The sequence below is a fragment of the Onychostruthus taczanowskii genome, unplaced genomic scaffold (assembly GCF_017590055.1).
Source record: "Onychostruthus taczanowskii isolate IOZ18803 unplaced genomic scaffold, ASM1759005v1 scaffold285, whole genome shotgun sequence".
Lineage (NCBI taxonomy): Eukaryota > Metazoa > Chordata > Aves > Passeriformes > Passeridae > Onychostruthus > Onychostruthus taczanowskii.
Window position 1 is genome coordinate 82,697 of NW_024500184.1, and position 17,248 is coordinate 99,944.

At 39.7% G+C, this 17,248-nt stretch overlaps 1 protein-coding gene across 3 annotated transcripts in view; it reads left to right on the forward strand.

Annotated features, from left to right (window-relative positions):
* The first annotated feature begins 1,090 nt into the window (after positions 1 to 1,090).
* IL6ST (interleukin 6 cytokine family signal transducer) overlaps positions 1,091 to 17,248 on the forward strand; it is a 33,119-nt gene continuing 16,961 nt past the window's right edge. The window contains exons 1-8 of one of the 3 annotated variants that reach the window (XM_041408006.1): positions 1,091 to 1,225; positions 8,212 to 8,292; positions 8,847 to 9,158; positions 10,939 to 11,071; positions 11,314 to 11,328; positions 12,615 to 12,775; positions 13,117 to 13,268; positions 15,190 to 15,349. In XM_041408006.1, coding sequence (XP_041263940.1) covers positions 8,226 to 8,292; positions 8,847 to 9,158; positions 10,939 to 11,071; positions 11,314 to 11,328; positions 12,615 to 12,775; positions 13,117 to 13,268; positions 15,190 to 15,349 — 1,000 coding nt within the window. In that variant the 5' untranslated portion in view covers positions 1,091 to 1,225; positions 8,212 to 8,225. Of the gene's footprint in view, positions 1,226 to 8,208; positions 8,293 to 8,846; positions 9,159 to 10,938; positions 11,072 to 11,313; positions 11,329 to 12,614; positions 12,776 to 13,116; positions 13,269 to 15,189; positions 15,350 to 17,248 lie in introns of those variants that run through there. The other 2 variants (XM_041408007.1, XM_041408008.1) reach the window with 2 other exon arrangements.

Below are 17,248 nucleotides of genomic sequence, written 5' to 3' on the forward strand. Positions count from 1 at the left end.
GAGACTGGTACTAAATCCATGAGAAACAGTCTTTCTCCAAAGTTCCAAATCTTATTAGCAGCTCACGTCAGTGCCTGAAACAGGGTATTAAACTAAATGTCTTTTTTATCTAGCCAATCTGCTCACTCATCAAAAGGTGTAACTACTAGTGTAACATACCTCATATCCTACTTGAGCCCAAATATAACTTAAGAACTAAGGGGGCAAAACCCTAACGCATTTGGCAGGAAGAAACTCAGGCATGCATCAGTTGATGCCTTGTATCATTAGCCTCCTCTAACACTCTCAGCACCAAGTTTGTGGCATGGCACTGTTCTTTCTTACTCATGAACTAGAAAAAAAACTTAACCTGGAATGAAGAAAGCATCTTAGATCACATTATTCTGATTTACAAAAGTAATTTTTCAGAGCTACTGAATGAAGAAATGTCCAAGGATAAGGTGGGTCATGATCGTATCAACGATCTATATTGAGGACCATTCCTCAGCAACCCAGCCTTCCACGAACACCCTTCTCAGGGGCTGGAATCCTGACCGATTTTCAGGGACTGAAACATCGAGACTGCTCTGGATCGCAGCGCTTTGCTCGCACGGCAGCTGTTGACAAGAGCATTCTACAGCCGCCCGTACTCCCAAGGGAGTCTTGCGAAACGCCGGGAAGGCCGCTGGCTCCTCAGGCCTGCCCAGGACAACACCCCCCCGCGCCGCCCGCGCAGGCCCGGCCGGGCAAGGGCCAGGAGAAGATTCCAGAGGCCTGGCCGGCTGCGGCCCGGGTAGGGTCCGGCCGTCCTCAGCCGGGCGTCCTGCGGCTGCCGCCCAGAGCTAGAACACACCTTGACGGGACAGCCCTGCGGGGGCCGCCAGGCACGGCCGGCGGAGGGGCTGGAGCGATGCGGGGGAGGGGCACCGCCCCCGCAGGGCCCCCGCCACCGCTCCCACCCCCTGCGCGCGCCCCCCGCGCCCCCGGGATCCTGGCACCGGCCGCCGCGTTACGGGAAGCCCCGCCCCTTCCTGCAGGCCCTCCCCCGTGTGATGACGTCATGAGAGTCGCTGGCCAATGGCGGTGTGGGTGGAGGAGGAGGGAAGGGCGCGCGGGGGCTGGGGCGTGGCGGGGCGGGAGCGTGACCGGGCGCGGGGCCGCGCGTGCGGGACGGCGGCGCGATGGCGCGAGGCGGCTGTGCCGCTATTTAGGGGCAGGGGCCGCGGAGCGTAGGCGGCAGTGCCGGGTAAGAGCCGAGGCGTGCGGCTGTGTGCGGGGCTCTCCTTTTCCTCCACCTCCCCCGCCTCCTCTCCCTGAGGGCCGTCCGCCGGCGGGGACTGTGCTGGGCCGTCCTTTTCCTCCGGGCCGTGCGCCCCGGGCGGGGGCGGGGGGGGCGTTCGTTCAGGGCTGACCGGGAGACGGGCCGGGGCGGGCGGGTGAGCGGCAGTCTTGCGCCACTCGGTTCCCGGGCCGATCGCCAGCCGTGCCCCGCGGCGGTGTCTCGTCTATTCCAGCCTCCCTGCGCCGGCGGAGCTGCCCGGCGGTGACGCTCAGAGCGCAACATGGCCTCGCCCGGGGCCGCTCGCTGCGCGGCCCGGGGGTGCCGAGCCCCTCGCGGCGCCGGGCCCCCTCCGCAGCCCTGCCCCCGGCGTGGCGCGGAGGGTCAGGCTGAAGGTTATCTGCGCTCTTCCCCTGAGCGGTGGTGCTTAGTGCTGCCCGTCCGAGTTGGCAGAGGTGTCGCGACCCTCGCGGGACTCGAGATTTTCGGCTTTTCGATTGTCACATAAGCGCGGCTGTGCCACCGGCACGCATTTCCTTGATGAAGAGATTTGCGTTTTGTCGCCGTCACCGCAAGTGACGGTTCTTGTTGCCTGTAGATGGTAGAAAACTGCTGCCCTGAAAGATACGCACACTTTGTCTTATTGCTGGTCCAAGTACTGGAGGGGATTCCCTGAGGAATTAGGGAGAAGCGGGTACAGTGGCCGTCTAGTTACTTCCCATGTGGTCCTGGGTGCCAGTCATCCCTGTAGTGGGGCTCTGATGCTTTCCCTAAAAAAATCGGCATAATTTTCATCTCTCGGATGATGAAACTGAGGCACAAAGGAAAGCAGGCTGCCAAGTGTTTTGGCAGGACTGAGGGGAATAATTCCCAGTCTCAGTTTTCGTGCTTGTTTTAGGCTGACTAGGGGTTTGCCAGCTGGTGGCTGCTTGTTACTGCTGAGGCATTCTGAAGGCATAGTTCTACACATAGTTGTAGTTCTACTACCAGGTAGGAGAACTGTGTGGGATTATAGGTCTGTCGTTAGTGATCCGTTCTGTCAGAGAGGGGCAGAGAGGGAAAGGGAAACCACAGCCTTCCCAAGAAGTTGGATACTATTGGGAGTTAAGGTATTTTTTCTTACACCCTCTTTTCTATAGAAATATAACATTTATGCTTCCTGCATGCTGTTACTTTCAGAGACATGTAGAATATACTGTTCAAAGCATGTAACTTCTGAACAGATTATCTATATGTTGGTGCAGCAAAATAAGAATGCAAGTGTGGATGATGAAAATTTGAGATAACTTCCTAGAAGTTGAGTATTCAAAATAATTGTTTGGATGTTGTTTATGTGTCTGGAAATGTAGTGCTTCAAGTAAAGTCAATAGATAAATATTTTTGGCGGAGGAGAAAGATAGATATGCACATCTATAAGTGAGTACACCAAATGGAGATACTGTTCCCATGCTGCTTGTCTGAAGGATTAGCATTCACACAGTTATGTGAAATTAAATAGCCTTTTTGGTCATTTTTTTAATCAATTATTCTTGTATTAGCAAGAACTGTCTAGATTAGAGAAGCAGCACTGTTTGTGACCAGTCTGGAAGGTTTGATTTCAAAATGCAAACGCTGAGTGCAAAGACATTACTGTGTGTGAATTAATTAGATTTTTGAACTAAAACTACTCGATAGCTGTTACAAAATTCTGAATTATTCCAGAGAAATTGATTTACAGTTTTAAGAAAGTACCAGAAAGCACTCAGTTATTGCAAGCAAATATTTGGTGCCTCTAGTTAAGTATTTCAGTAATTTTAAACTTTGTACCTGTTTTGTTTTCTTTTTTTTGTGTATATGTTTTGTTCTGAGGGCACTATCAAAACTACAAGGATAAGCCTCCTTCTAGAGGCAGAGGAATAAGTATACAGTAGAGAAATTACTTTGTTAGATGGTGAAACATTACATTAATGTTACATATAACATAATGTTCTGTTCATATAACATTACATATTTTCAAGTGCTTCTCTTAGAAGTGTCTGGTGTTTTTTGAGTCTCATAAATATTTCCAAGAAGGAAGTAAGCTTGGAGGAAGGAAGGAAGCTTAGAAATTAAATACGCTTAATTAGAAAGCAGTTAGGGTTTGAGTAATCAAAATTCCTTGAGGATAGTTACAGCTTTTAGATGGCTTTAAGTACAGTCTGGCTTGTTATAAAACCTCAAGCAGCAGCTGCTTTGTGAAGCATCCCTGGTTCTGTCTGCCTGAGCTATGTGGATTCCTAGTGACAGATTACCTCTTGAAGCTGTAAACATAGGTCGTCTTTTTTTTTTTTTTGAGGAATTTCTGGAAATCCATTTTCCCGCAACCTTTGGTCTCTTGTGATTGATGTGATAATGAGCGTTAATAGACTGAACACCTTCCTGTGGTGGTTGTGGTGTTATCTATACTTCCTGACTTCCAAGCTGGCTTTGTTGGCAAGTACATATTATTTTAGCTATACTTTTTTAAACTGACGTGCTGATTTGTAGGTCACTTGGACAGGAATTGCGACTTCTCTGAAATGGAGAGATAACCCTTTATATAATGGCATATCCCTGTGTTCATTTTGGGGCAGGTCTCATGATTTATGAATTAAGATGAATTTTTAAGATTTCTCTCTTGCTCAGAATAAGTAGTGATACCTGTTTTACATGAAAGCCTGATACTTCTTCAGAAACTATCGGTCACAGGCTGATCTTAAAACTGCTACTTTGTGCATGTAAGGTGTGATTTTTAGGGTTATTATTAGCTTTTCATAGGCACTGCATGAAGCATCAATTTATGGATCAGACATAAAGACTTAGTGCTTTCCTTTCAAAATGGCTGCAGGATGTGAAGAATAATAGAAGTCCCATTTGATTTGGATATTAAATGGCATGATCTCATGGCATATGAGTTTTGTAAGTCTGTCTTTACAGAAACAATCAGAGCATTTTAACTTTTTTTTTTCCTCTTTGAGTTAATTTATTTTCTGTGAGTTAAGGACAGTCACCAGCAGCATTCTAAATTGACCCTGTTGGTTTTACTCAGTAGTATTTCGATGGATTTTGGTCTTTGGCCACTAAACCATGAAAACAACCTGGCAAACTTCTGAAGTCAGTTTCTTTCTCTGTCTCCCTTGCCTCTTCACATAGTGATCCACAACAATTGTATAGTATAAAGTGTTGGTTTGGCTATTTGGTTTTGTTTGTTTTTAATAGAAAGCGTCGGAACTGGCCAGCTGTTTCAGTGTTCATTCAGCGTTGGATTCAGCTTTCACCTTAGATATGTGTATATATATATATATATACGCTGTACCATTCAGTAAAACATAAAACTTGTGTTAAGCTGTGCATAGTGACTGAAAAAAATTTAGTTTTCTATTGTTTAGACTAACAGCTTAGTCTGACTTAAAATTGTGAATTGTGTACGATTAGTGTTCAGCATTACTGTTAAATGATGGCACTATCTTTTAAGGTTCGATGTAGCTTATATGGAGGGTTTCTGCACTGTCTTCGCCTGAGCATTTTTACACACTCAGATAAGAAAATGCCGGTTTGCATAGAAGTATTTTCCTCATTCTAATATATTCATATATATTATGGCTCCTTGTTTTGTTAGTTTTAAGTCCCACCATTTATTTTGGGGTTTTTTCATTTCCTTTATGGTTTTGAGGTAGACAGGATGGATGGAAGTGACTAGTGTAACTCTGGATCTTTCCTCTAGAACTAAATTTCAATTAAGTATCAGTCTTGTAAAAGCCAGAGACACTAATGTTTTTAAAAATAGCCCACATTAGAAGGGATTGTAATAGCCCCTTTGTGGGTTTAGAGGTGTGTAGCTTCAGTCTTCTTCAAACCGCATTGATCAGTGGGGTGGGGCTAAGTAAAATACATCAGAACAGTCTAAAGCAGATATATGCTGAATCGCGGCTTTGGCACTGTAGTTTCAGCTGCTTGGTTCCCATACTGGAGGTGGATGGCTTTCCACTTAACTCTCCTTTGCAGGTGAAGGAGCATGAAGCTCCATTCTCTTGCCTTTCAGGAGCTGACTGCAGCTCCTGAAACGTATGGTTTGTGGAGGGCTTATCTGCTCCCTCGAAACAATTGCTAAACTTTCCAGAGGGCAAAGTAGTAGAGATTTGATCTTCAGTCTCTTACACGTGAATTAATCTGCTTGGAGCAACTGAAGTGTTGTTTTTCAAGTCTGGAAGACAGTTGAATACAGAAATGGCTTTTATATGAAAAGATAGTAATTTAATTTTAATTTCCAGTGAATAAATAATACTTTAGGACAAAAATGTGTGATAATTATGTATTACTGTTTACTTATTAAGTTGGTTATTGCTTTTTATTTATTTATTCTTTCAGTTGCGTTGCAGTATGTTTTTAATAACCTGAGCCACACTTAACTGCTGGTGTGAAAATAAGTGAATAGTTTTGTGGGAATATTGTTTGACTTTAATAAATAATGACCCGAAAGAAAGCCAGTAACTTTGTAATGTTGTAATAGCTCAGGTGACCCTGCCGTTATTTTCAGGTGGCATGAATCATGATGCAAATGGGAGAGAAATTAAACAACATTTTAAAAACTTTCCTTTATACATCTGTTTCATTCTTTCACCTTCAGTGTGAAAGGTGCTTCTGCTGTTGTTTTGCAGCTTTTGGCAATTAGCAGTGAAGCAGAGCTCCTGCTTCTTTCCACGTAGCTTGTAGTTGCCCTCAGGCTTCTGATGAATTTCAGATCTTCTGCAACTCAAATTGTTCCAGTTAAATAATTTAAATTAATCTTGCTTGAAATAACAGATCCTAAGGTCTATCTGTAGTAGAGCTCAATAGGCTTTGGTTAATAAGCAGTGTTCTGGTAAGTGTTAGCACAAGTCCAGTCATTAAAGTAGATACCTATAGGCTGATATTATTTGGTGATTTAAACTAAAAGAGAATACTCTTTAGAATTTGGTTGTATTCACCATGCAAATTTATACAGATTTGCTAAACTGGTTGGATTTTTTTTTTAAGTTCAGAAATTTATGTGTGGGTAGAAACCTTATTTTTCAGATGTTGGACACTGTGCTTCCAAACTAAGCAAGAATCAATTGATGTAGTTATTTCACTGTACCCTTGTAATAAATATCCAAATACACATTGCATTTAAAGCAGTTTAGTGATTCTTATATCCAGCCCAGTGAGCGTACTCAAGCAGAACATAGAAAAAATTAATAGCTTTTTGTTTCTCAATGCCATATAGCTACAGTCTGATGACCAACAACTTGTTACTTAGTCAAAAAATGAACTAACAAACTTCCAGTGACAAACAAATGCTTGTTAATATATTTGTCAAGTCTTTCAATCAGCAATGTTTATATGTTTAAAGTTTCTATATAGGAAGTTTTGGTGGGCTTTGAGTAATGAACTCACAAGTATAGAAGCAAATAAAGACACCGCTGGGTGATTCTGATGGCTTTTATTTTAGTTGTAACTGAAAGACATCTAGGTTGGCAAACCCTATAAAGATTCTGCTATAAGTGTTTGAGATCTGCTTTCATTTAGTTGTTCCTGTGAGTAGAGATTTTCTTTACATTACACTGTTTATCTTGATTTGTAAAGAAAAAATGGCTTAGTTGTGTTGATGTGTAAGGAATGAGGTTCTGGCTTGGGGGTGATCCAAGCTTAAGTGTGTCTACTTTTACTTATATACAGATGTGTGAAATACCTAGTGTCTATCACTTTTATGAAGTAAATTACATGCAATCAAAGCAAAGGGATGTTTGCTGTGATAAACTGCAGTTACTTCTGATAATAGTGAGTGGAGCTTATTAATTTTCCTGACTAGGGAATATGTGGAATTCCCTTAAAATTTTTAGGGAGTTTCCTTTTATGGGGTAAAGCTCAGAATACTAGTTTCTAAAGAAGCTCTGTCAGGTTAGTGGAAAATAATACTTAAGCAATGTTGCTGTAGGCTATCTTTTCAAATCTTAGTAAACCTAAAGAGTCTGTGTTAAGTTTATAGATGTAAGAATAGCATGAAGTCTGCTTCTAGAAATCAGCTTGTGAACTAATGCCTTATTTCACTAAGCCAATCTACCTGCTCCTGTAAAGATACCTAAATGTAGCTAAAAATAATATAGCTCATATGCTTAATAGAGTGGTCACTTGCTTTTGGTAGTTTAGGGCTGCTTTAAAACTATAAATTGAGAAAACCAGAACACACTTAGTGGCTTCCTAACCATGAGGGTGGAAGCTACTGTGTGAAGGCTTCAGTATTTCTAAAGTTTTTTCTAGAAGTGTCAAAACTTGAGAACGAGTGGGCTCTGTTGCAATACAGAAATAAATGCAGTGTTATAAAATCTACTCCAGCTTTTGGGGAATTGCAAGCTCCCTTGTAAAGTTTTGAAGTCTTAGTTAGTGCTTTTTCTACGGTAGACAGCAGTTCTTAATATGGAAGCATTGTGCTCTGTAATTCCTGAGTGTATTTTAAGTCACTCTTGTGAATGAGACACGTGGTTTTGCGGTGAGTTGTTCTGAACCTTGTCTGAAGATTTTGTATCAGTGCCCTTGAAAGTTAGGTAAGTATGAAAACCATAATCAAATTTATAGGGTTATATTTTAAAACCTGAACAACATTGTTATACCCTGTGTTCTGATGGAACCTCCTACAGAGTTACTAGTGAAGTTTGTTTTCATATATAGTGTGAAAACCTAAAGCTGATACATTTCTTAAACTTTTAATTACATCAGCTTTAAACAGCCTTAGGTTTTTTAAGTAAACATTTGATTTTGTTTTAGCAGTGAAGAAAATGGAAACAATTTGCCCATGAGAAGATACAAACACTTCCAGGAAAATAAATGTGTGTATGTGGGAAATTATCTTTGAGCAAATACAAATCTGATTTTGACATTGATCTAAAGTAAAGAGTAATAGTTTAAATTTAAAAATAAATATCTTTCTCTTGTTACAGAAATTCTGTGCAGCATGTTTTCTAGGTGGAACTGGGTGGCCTGTGGCTTCTGTCTGATGTTGAATATTTGTTCTCCTGACGGTAAGAGTTCTGTGTCTCAAATACAAGAGGATATGGAACTAGTTACATCGAATGTTTGAAGCAGCTGCTTGCTTTTTGTCTAGGTATTTGTTGGATGGGGACAGAAAGTAAGGTGTGTGAAGGTAGACACACCTAGTCTTCTAACGCTAGTTCGCCACTACACAGGAGCAAATTTACCCCATTTTCCTATGGTAACTTTCTTAATAGAAAATACTTTTTCATTAAAAGAGTAACCTCAAGTATAACAACTTCCTTCTTTAAAAGATATAAACACGCAACCCTTGACTCTCCTCTCTCTATGTGCCTCTATTTATTAATAGAGCTTTCCTAGCTTGGTGAAATGCTTTTGCAAAGCATGAAGAGCACTACGCTGGTTTCTGCCCTTAAATCTTCATATTGGTTTACTAATGCATTTCAGTTTTATTATTGTGAGGTAACTACTTGCGGCTTAGACAAATGTAGTGTTTTTAACATTGCACTAGTGATGTATCAGCAGTATTGGTTAGGGAATGTTTTGTAGTTCTCAATAAATGTGAAATTTGTTTTCCTTTTAGCTTCAGGTGGACTTGTGCAGTCATGTGGTCACATCATCCCGGAGTCACCTGTACTGGCCCTTGGTTCCAATTTCACAGCATTATGCATTCTGAATGAGAGTTGTCTTGACTTTGGCAATATCTATGCCAGTCAGATTATCTGGAAGATTAAAAATAGACTGGTACCTAAAGAACAGTATCGTGAAATAAACAGAACAGTTTCCAGTGTCACATTCAATGACACTTCTTCACTAGCTACTCCTCTGACATGCAACATTTTAGCAGATGGACAGATTGAACAGAACATTTATGGAATTACAGTTACAGTAGGCTGTGAGTACCATTTTTTTCCATTTTATCTGGTGTTAACAAAATTGTTTCAGAGAAATGGGAAAATGCAAAAAATAGAAAGTGTGCATATCTTTAGGCACTTTATTTTTATTCCCTCAGTTCCTGGATAATTGAGTAAAAATATTGTCAAAATGCCACCACAGCTGCTCAATATGCACTGAAGAAAGTTTTCTAAAAAGTAGAAAATACTCTGGAATATGTCAGTGTTGAAATACTAAAAAAATGGAACAACACAAAGCGGCAGATTTGAATTGCAGAATAAAGATGTGGATTTAACTGAAATAGGATGTAGGAAATTAACTTTTCCTTCTTCTTGATTCTATATCAGAGTTGGAGGAAGTACTTTTAGGTGACATGTCCTGGTTTCATACTAACATTCTGAAAATATTTTCTTCATTAATGGACTGAGAAACATTTAGTGCATCTGTATCACTAAGGCTAACCTGAGTTGCATTAAGGATGGAACATATTATTTGGATGCCTTTGCCTCTATACCAAAGAAAATACATTTAACTACTTATCAACTTTATTTATTCTAGAATGATAGCATTTGCATGGTTCAGACCAAGTGCTTTTAGACAAGACTGTCTTGAGAAAGTCACATGAATAAATACAACTTCTTAATTACTTGGTGTCCTGCTAACAGGACAAGTGTTGTAGTGTCCTAAATATCATGATATGGCTGATGAATTATGTTGTCTCCTAGTGACAGTAAAAGGTACTGCACTTGTGAATGGTCTGCATGCAAAAGGCCTGCTTGAGTTCACAATTTAAAATTATATGCTTCTAGCATGACTTAAAAAATGCTGTCACAAAAAAGTGATGTTTTCCATTTTAATTTCTGAGGAGTAAATATTGTACCAGAAAAGGTAAAATAAAAAGTATTTTTTAAAGGTAGAATACATGGAAAGGTGAGGATAGATAAATTATTCTAAGATTATAAATGTAATGACAGTGCAGATGACATTCCACGTTTGTAATTCATGTTACAAGTGTTGACATGCATATTTTTATTTAAAGCTATTGTGTTTTGATACAATTAAAGAAAACTAAATCATGAGACTAGCAACAGGTTTGAGAAAAATACAATTATTCATTAAGAAAGCAATAAGGTTCATAAGGTTGTTCTATTGAAACTAGCACTCTGCTTGAAAGCAAATAAAATTCTCCAAGTACATTATACTGTTGTAAATAGTGATAATATAGGAGGTAGAAACTCATGTGTTATAATTTGAGTTTAAGAGGGAAAGAAAATAGTTTTGCTGCATTCTGAAGATGCTCCTTACACGCTACAGTGCATGGATGAAGGTCTCTAAGCTTTCTTGCATGGGTTTGCAGCTCAAGCTTCTTACATACCTCAGCTGGGGGAGAACAGACCTATCAAATTGCTTATAGACTGGCAAAGTCACTATGTGCCAATCCAGTAGTGGTTATTAATTTATTTTTTTTCTGTTTGAACTAAAATATATTTAGATGAGAAATGGTTAATTCAAGGTTTTCTGCCTCAGAATGAAAAGCCTTTGTTGTTCCTTACTAGCAGGTGCTTAATCCTTATACAACCTACTGTTTGTCAAAGCAGCTGTTTAAGCTTCTTTACTTTGATTGCAGCATGGTATCCAGCACTTTTTGCCACATCCATTAGAGAAGAATTAATTAAATACTTCTGATGTTCACAGAAATCATTCTAGTGGGATGCTTAAAAGGATTCCTGCTGGATTAGAATGTGTGTGTAGACTAATTGTTGCTAACTCTTTCTGTACAGTGGCTCCAGAGAAGCCCAAGAACTTAAGTTGCATTGTACATCAGGTATCAAGATTCACATATGTCATGACTTGTACCTGGAACCCTGGAAGGCATACATTCCTGGATACTCAGTTCAGGTTGAAATACAAATGGTAAGTAGTGCATTATAAAATATCTATATAATTCTGAAGAATATTTTATGCTAAACCAGCAGTCCTTGAAATTTCTGATTCTTTGGAAGAGTCCAGTAAGTAAGTCTAGTTTTCTGAAGTGCTGCTGTCTGTCTGGTGTGAGGGGAAAGGGAAGAGTTAAAGAAGTAATTCTAAGTCAGATGTGAAGTTTTGTTGCTGAACTTCTTTTTGGAGTAACAGTAATCTCATATTTTTCTATTCAGGTTGAGATACAGATGGTAAGTAGCACTCTATAGAATATCTAAATAATTCTGAAGAATATTTTATGCTAAACCAGCAGTTCTTGAAATTCCTGATTCTTTGGAAGAATCCAGTAAGTAAGTCCAGTTTTCTGAAGTGTTGCTGTCTGTCTGTCTGGTATGAGGGGAAAGGGAAGAGTTAAAGAAATTGGCATTCAAGTAATTCTAAGTCAGACGTGAAGTTTTGTTGCTGAACTTGTTTTGGAGTAACAGTAATCTCATATTTTTCCATTTTTCAAATACATGATTAGTGTGGATTGAGTACAGTACATCTCATAGTAGGGGGCTGTACCCAAACTCTTTCACTTGTCTGGGTTGACAGTTCTATCCCATTCTAAACAAGCAGAAGATGTCTCTCTTCATTGCGGGAGGATCAGACTATGTGAATTTTAAAGGTCCATTTCAATCCAAATCATTCTATGATTCTAAGTAGAGAAGTTAACATAAAATGACTGAGATTTGTAAAGGTATTATCTGCAATTCCCAGGGACTGTGGACAAACACTATTCTGAGTTAATCCTAACATGAAAGCTTCAACAAAGTATTTCTCCTGTGAAAGCAAATTAAGTTACTTTCCAAGCTCTTTAGATTGCCTCTCGTAAAAAGGAGTTTTTTAGATGGCCTCTCAGTTTAAAATTGGGTGAACAGGATTGTTGCATTGCTCTGAGAATAGGAATGATTGTGGACAGCTTTCCAGCTACCCCATTCTGCTGAAGTGTTTTGGTAACAGGTGTAGTAGAAGTATGCATGGATAGAAAATGCTAATGCCTTGCAAATTTCCTGATGCCCCTAGAACTCTCTAGTGTTAGTGTAGCCGACAATGGTGAACAGAAATTATGTATTACACCTCTAACTGTACTCTTGAAAGGTATGCGAATAGCACTGACTGCATTTTTTAATGCATTCTAGTTACTGGCCATATTGCTTTTGATTAATTTTGTATCAGTTCTTGTTCGTATTTTCTTTTTTAAGCCAAGTCAGGTTTTTATACAAAATTATTTGCAGTGCTCTAGCTTGTGCTTTTGAAGATACATGACTGGAAGTCAAGAGATTTTGTTTTGGTTTCAGTTCTAAAGCAATCATGCATTTGTGGCTGAACAAGCCATTCCCACTTTTTCTTCCCCTTCCTCTGCTTACAAAGCTACAAAGGCAGAGGGGAAACATACAAGATAAACTGATTGCTCATTCTCATCTACTTTAAAATATTCCCTAAAGAAACCAAACTTACTGCTTTGACTCTTGTTTTTTCTTTCTCTTTTATTTAGGCCAGAAGAGATCTTTCCTGACTGTATACCAAAAGATGTAAACAATTCTTGCACCATTACTGATACTCAGTTCTTTGTTAATACGGAGATCTGGGTGGAAGCAACAAATGCACTTGGGAAGGCTGAATCTGATCATCTTGTTGTCGATCCCATTGACATTGGTAACTATATGCCCCTTAAAGCTTTAATGGAACATAACTGCTGCTTCTGTGTGTTTTGCTTAACGAGTATGTTAATGTTTCTTCACTATAAAAATTATCACTACATAAGTGTTGTTGACTAGAGCTTGAACTGTGCTGGGCAAAGGTAGGGATGGTGAGAGATTTCTTCACAATTCAGATAGCAAGTTTGTGTTGAGTAGTCTTATTCAGAAGATAGTGTAAAGTAGCAGCCATTTCACGTCCTGAAAGACTTTAATAGTAGTGCTGCAATATAGTATACCAGCTTCTAAAGGCATGGTAAAGTACAGCTGTGGAGTTAACTTTAATTTCTTCTCTTTTAGTTAAGCCACTGTCTCCACAGAATGTATCAATCACCTCAGGACTACTACCTACTGTTCTGCAGCTTTGCTGGGAGAATTGGATTTCATATGCTGTGATGACACTGAAATTCAATATTCGCTACAAAATTGTTGGCGACACAAACTGGATGGAGGTAATGCTGCTAATGTCCCTTGCCATGATTCTGCTGTAATCCAGCCATCTGTCAAACTGGAGTTCCCCCTGTTACACTTCAGAGCATTCAGTTTCATTTCATTATGTCTTACATGGCCACCCAAGGAAGTTTATGTGGCCTGTTCATGGAGGCTGTGATTTAGGTATTTTTTGGCACAGTCTGAGTATGGGGACCTTTTCATATCTTCGTGGACTTTTCTGCTGTCCTCTCTGTCACAGTGCAGTATGTTTATTTTAAAATTTATTTTGCGCAATGTATAGAACATTAATGAATTTTCATCTTCCCATGCGTGTGCAAAATGAGTGATCTAAATGTCATTGAAAACTTGGATAAATACTGTATCATGCTGAAAAGCTTTTTAGAACTTAGTCTACCTGCAGCTGGGCTGCAAAAGGTCCAGGCAGGGCCACAGGCGGGGTCAGAGTGGCTGGAAAGCTGCCCAGTGGAAAAGGACCTGGCAGTGCTGCTGACAGCAGCTGAACATAAGCCAGGGTGTGCCCAGGTGGCCAAGAAGTCCAGTGACATCCTGGCCTGGATCAACAGTAGTGTGGCCAGCAGGACCAGTGATTTGATTACCTTTATTTGTGACTGGTGAAGCCACACCTTGAATCCTGTCCTGTATACATGCCTCAAGTGTGAGGCAGTGAAGAACGGGAAAAGTGTAAGGATAAGCCCTACCTGTAACATACTATATGTTCCAGTCATCAAGAGCTGTGGGGTTTTTTTTTCTTTATACATCAATCTGTCAACATATTTTTAATAGCTCCTCAGTTTTTCCTTACTTTAAGCCTTCTCTCAGAGCAGTAGTGGGACATTCTCCAGCAGAGGCCCAAATGTGTTCTGAATTCTTTGAGTTCTTGGAAGACTGCTTTTGATTTTACCAAAATACTCTGTTTGGAGCAGGTAGCCTAACACAGCTCCTTGTAACTAATGTGGCTTTAGATGCAGAAACTATTTATTAAGGTCACCTGTAATGATGTTTTAAAAAGCACTGGCCTGCACAATCTAGTCTGCAAGTCCAGGATCGTGTCTATGTTGTCCTGATAGGACAGTAGGACAAGTTCTTCTAACTTGCCTTGCTCTTTTAATATATGCACAGAACAAATGAAATAGTAGCTTTTAAGTCAGCTGAACTTGCTTAGCTGTGTTAAAATTGGACTATTTTGATAATTCTTTACCCTCAGGATTAACCTCTTAAGTGTCCTGCATTTGTGTTTAATCTGTAGTCATTCCTTGCAGGGGTCCTCATTGTAAAAAGCCCTTAGTTATAAGTGGAATAATGTGAAGAGTCAGTTACCTACTTGTTATCTGCTTGTGTCCATTATCTACTCCACCCTGCTTCCCTACATACATACTAAGAAGACTTTTCTGGCATTTGGTTGCTCACCTAAGATAAAAGAGTTTATGAAAATAATTTATTAACAAAACTATAAACTACTGTAAATCTATTTTCAGTTTCACCCAAGAAGTACTGTTCTGGATCAGTGGAAGCAATGATCCTGGACTTTTAACTTCTAGTAACCAATAATTTTGCAATCAATAATCAAGCAGGTCACCTAGCAGAGTTCTGAATTGTGAGGCAGGGTATTACAGATCAGTAAGCAGCAGAATTATGTGGAAAGGAAGGAGAGAGATGTAAGCTAATTTTCAAAAAAAAAGATAATGAGATTGTCCTGAGGTAGCTGCCTAACTGTTCTAGTGTATGTATGTTCTTATATCTGGTAAAGACACAACTCTGACCAATGTTTGAGAACTGTAGTTTTTGGAAATGAGAGGGAAGGAAAGCTTGTTTGTGGTGTGTGTGTGGTGGGGAGCCTTCTTGGATGACAGCTGAAGTAGCACAGAACTCAGCTCTACAGTACTTTGATCACTGCTTTTAAAATCTTTGTCACATTTGCAGGTTCCTCCTGAAGATACAGCTTCCCCAAGAACTTCATTCAGTGTTCAAGGTCTCAGACCCTACACAGAGTATGTCTTTTCCATTCGTTGCATGAAGGAAGATGGAGCGGGCTACTGGAGTGACTGGAGTGAAGAAAAGACCGGGATTACCACTGAAGATTGTAAGTAGTGTATAAAAGTAGGTCACTGACTTCTCAAGTGTGAGTGCTTTGCAATTTGGCAATGGCCAGCTGAAATGGTGTATCCGTGCCTGAGCTGCTTGCTTGTATAAGCAACAAAGCTCTCCTGAGTTACTTTCAGCACTGACTTGATCCATGCATTCCAAGGAGCCTAAGACCAGCTTCCTGTTAAGCTAGTGTGGAGGAACTCCCTGAAAAAAGCTAGAACGGCAGCAGGGGAGAAGAGCCGTCTCCACAGAAAACTGTATTCTCAATGTCTTCTGGAAGAAATCTAGGCTTTATGCTTGGTTTTTTATTCTGAAGGTTATTCTCTGTAACAGAAGTTATCCTACTTAGAAAATGTTTTCTTAAGGCACCAACTGCCTTAGTTTGTGAACAACTTGATGTTTAGGAGGCTAGTAAAAGCCATAGGTGAACGATCATCACCTATGATGACTGAGAAACAGAAGATCATACAGGATGCATAGATTTCTTCACAAACTTAATAAAGCAATAATATAAAATAATGTGCATGTGGTAAGTGTAGCTAGCCTCTTATGCACTAAAGCATCCAAATAACATCTTTTAAGTTTCAACAAAGTATTCATTTTCATTTCTTTTCCACTTCGGTAGCCTGCAAGGTTGGCTTTGTTTCTGGCTTGTGCTGATGCTACCCCATAGAGAACCAGTGTTGTGTACCTAATACTCAGTAGGGAATCTATTCTTATATCCAATTGCTATAAGTAATTTGTAATTGCTATTTAGCTTCAGTGTCAAGCTGATTGGTATTTTTCTGGTTTTTAAATATACTTTAGATTTTCCTACTTGCACCTTTATAATCTTGCTTCTGTAATACGCTATATGTCCCATAGAATCTTCCAAGGTGTGTCTTTTCTGAGCAGTCTGTTCACTGCAGCATTTCAGTGCACATCAAGTTAAACCAATAAAAGTTCCATTATTAAAACAGATTGTAAATCCTTCTTTTTTTTATCCTGATTGAGTTCATTTGTCATCTTAGATAAGAAATAAGAGGGATTATTTTAGTTTAAAATAAGTGGAATTTATATCCATGATTGCATTGCTTCAGTCCCCTGCAAAATTTACTTTCTCTGAGGAGATACTGTAAAATGTCAATATTCTAGTCTCTGCTTTTCAACTTCTTATGATAGTATGACTTCATTTTCTGTGTTTCCTATCTCAGGCTGAGCAATGATGATTTCAGGACTGCCTGCCTATTTAGAGTGCATTGCTGTTCTGCTGTGGTGACTGGCTTTGCAAAAATACTGCTAATATTGATTAAGTACCCATGTTTTACTTTAGCCTCAGAACAAAAGTTTTACAGTAGCAAATGAACATCAGGCAGGTCATGTTAGATTCATTATCTCTATTAGGCAAGATGTGCAATTGCTTCTCTTTAATGTGAATCAAATTTGGATTCTCAAATGAGTAAAAGGGCTCCCTTTGCCTCAATTTGTAGTTATCTCTCACAGTGTGAAGCATAAAAGATGAGATGCATGCTGTACACTTGGTACTGAGGGGTGTTTGAGGTTAAAAGCCAAAACCTCATAATACACTAAATGCTATGAAAGAATTCTGAGAAAAAATAGTCTTAAAAGATTAAAGATGTAATTCATTTTGAGACAAACTTTCTCTTGGGACTAAGACCTTCACAAAAGATTGGCCACTTCTTATTGCTGTGTGCAGTGTAGTATTGGTTGGTTCGTTTTACTTTGAAGTGGAATTTGTTGTGGGAGTACCACCTTTTCATAGTACAGATGCCAAAACGTACTGTAGTATTGTACAAAAGTACTGCAGTTCTGTTATGCTTTTAGAATGAAAGTCTTACTGCCAGGAGAAATTTGTCTCCTTGTTAACTCTTGTGCACTTTCCTTTTTTCAGGTA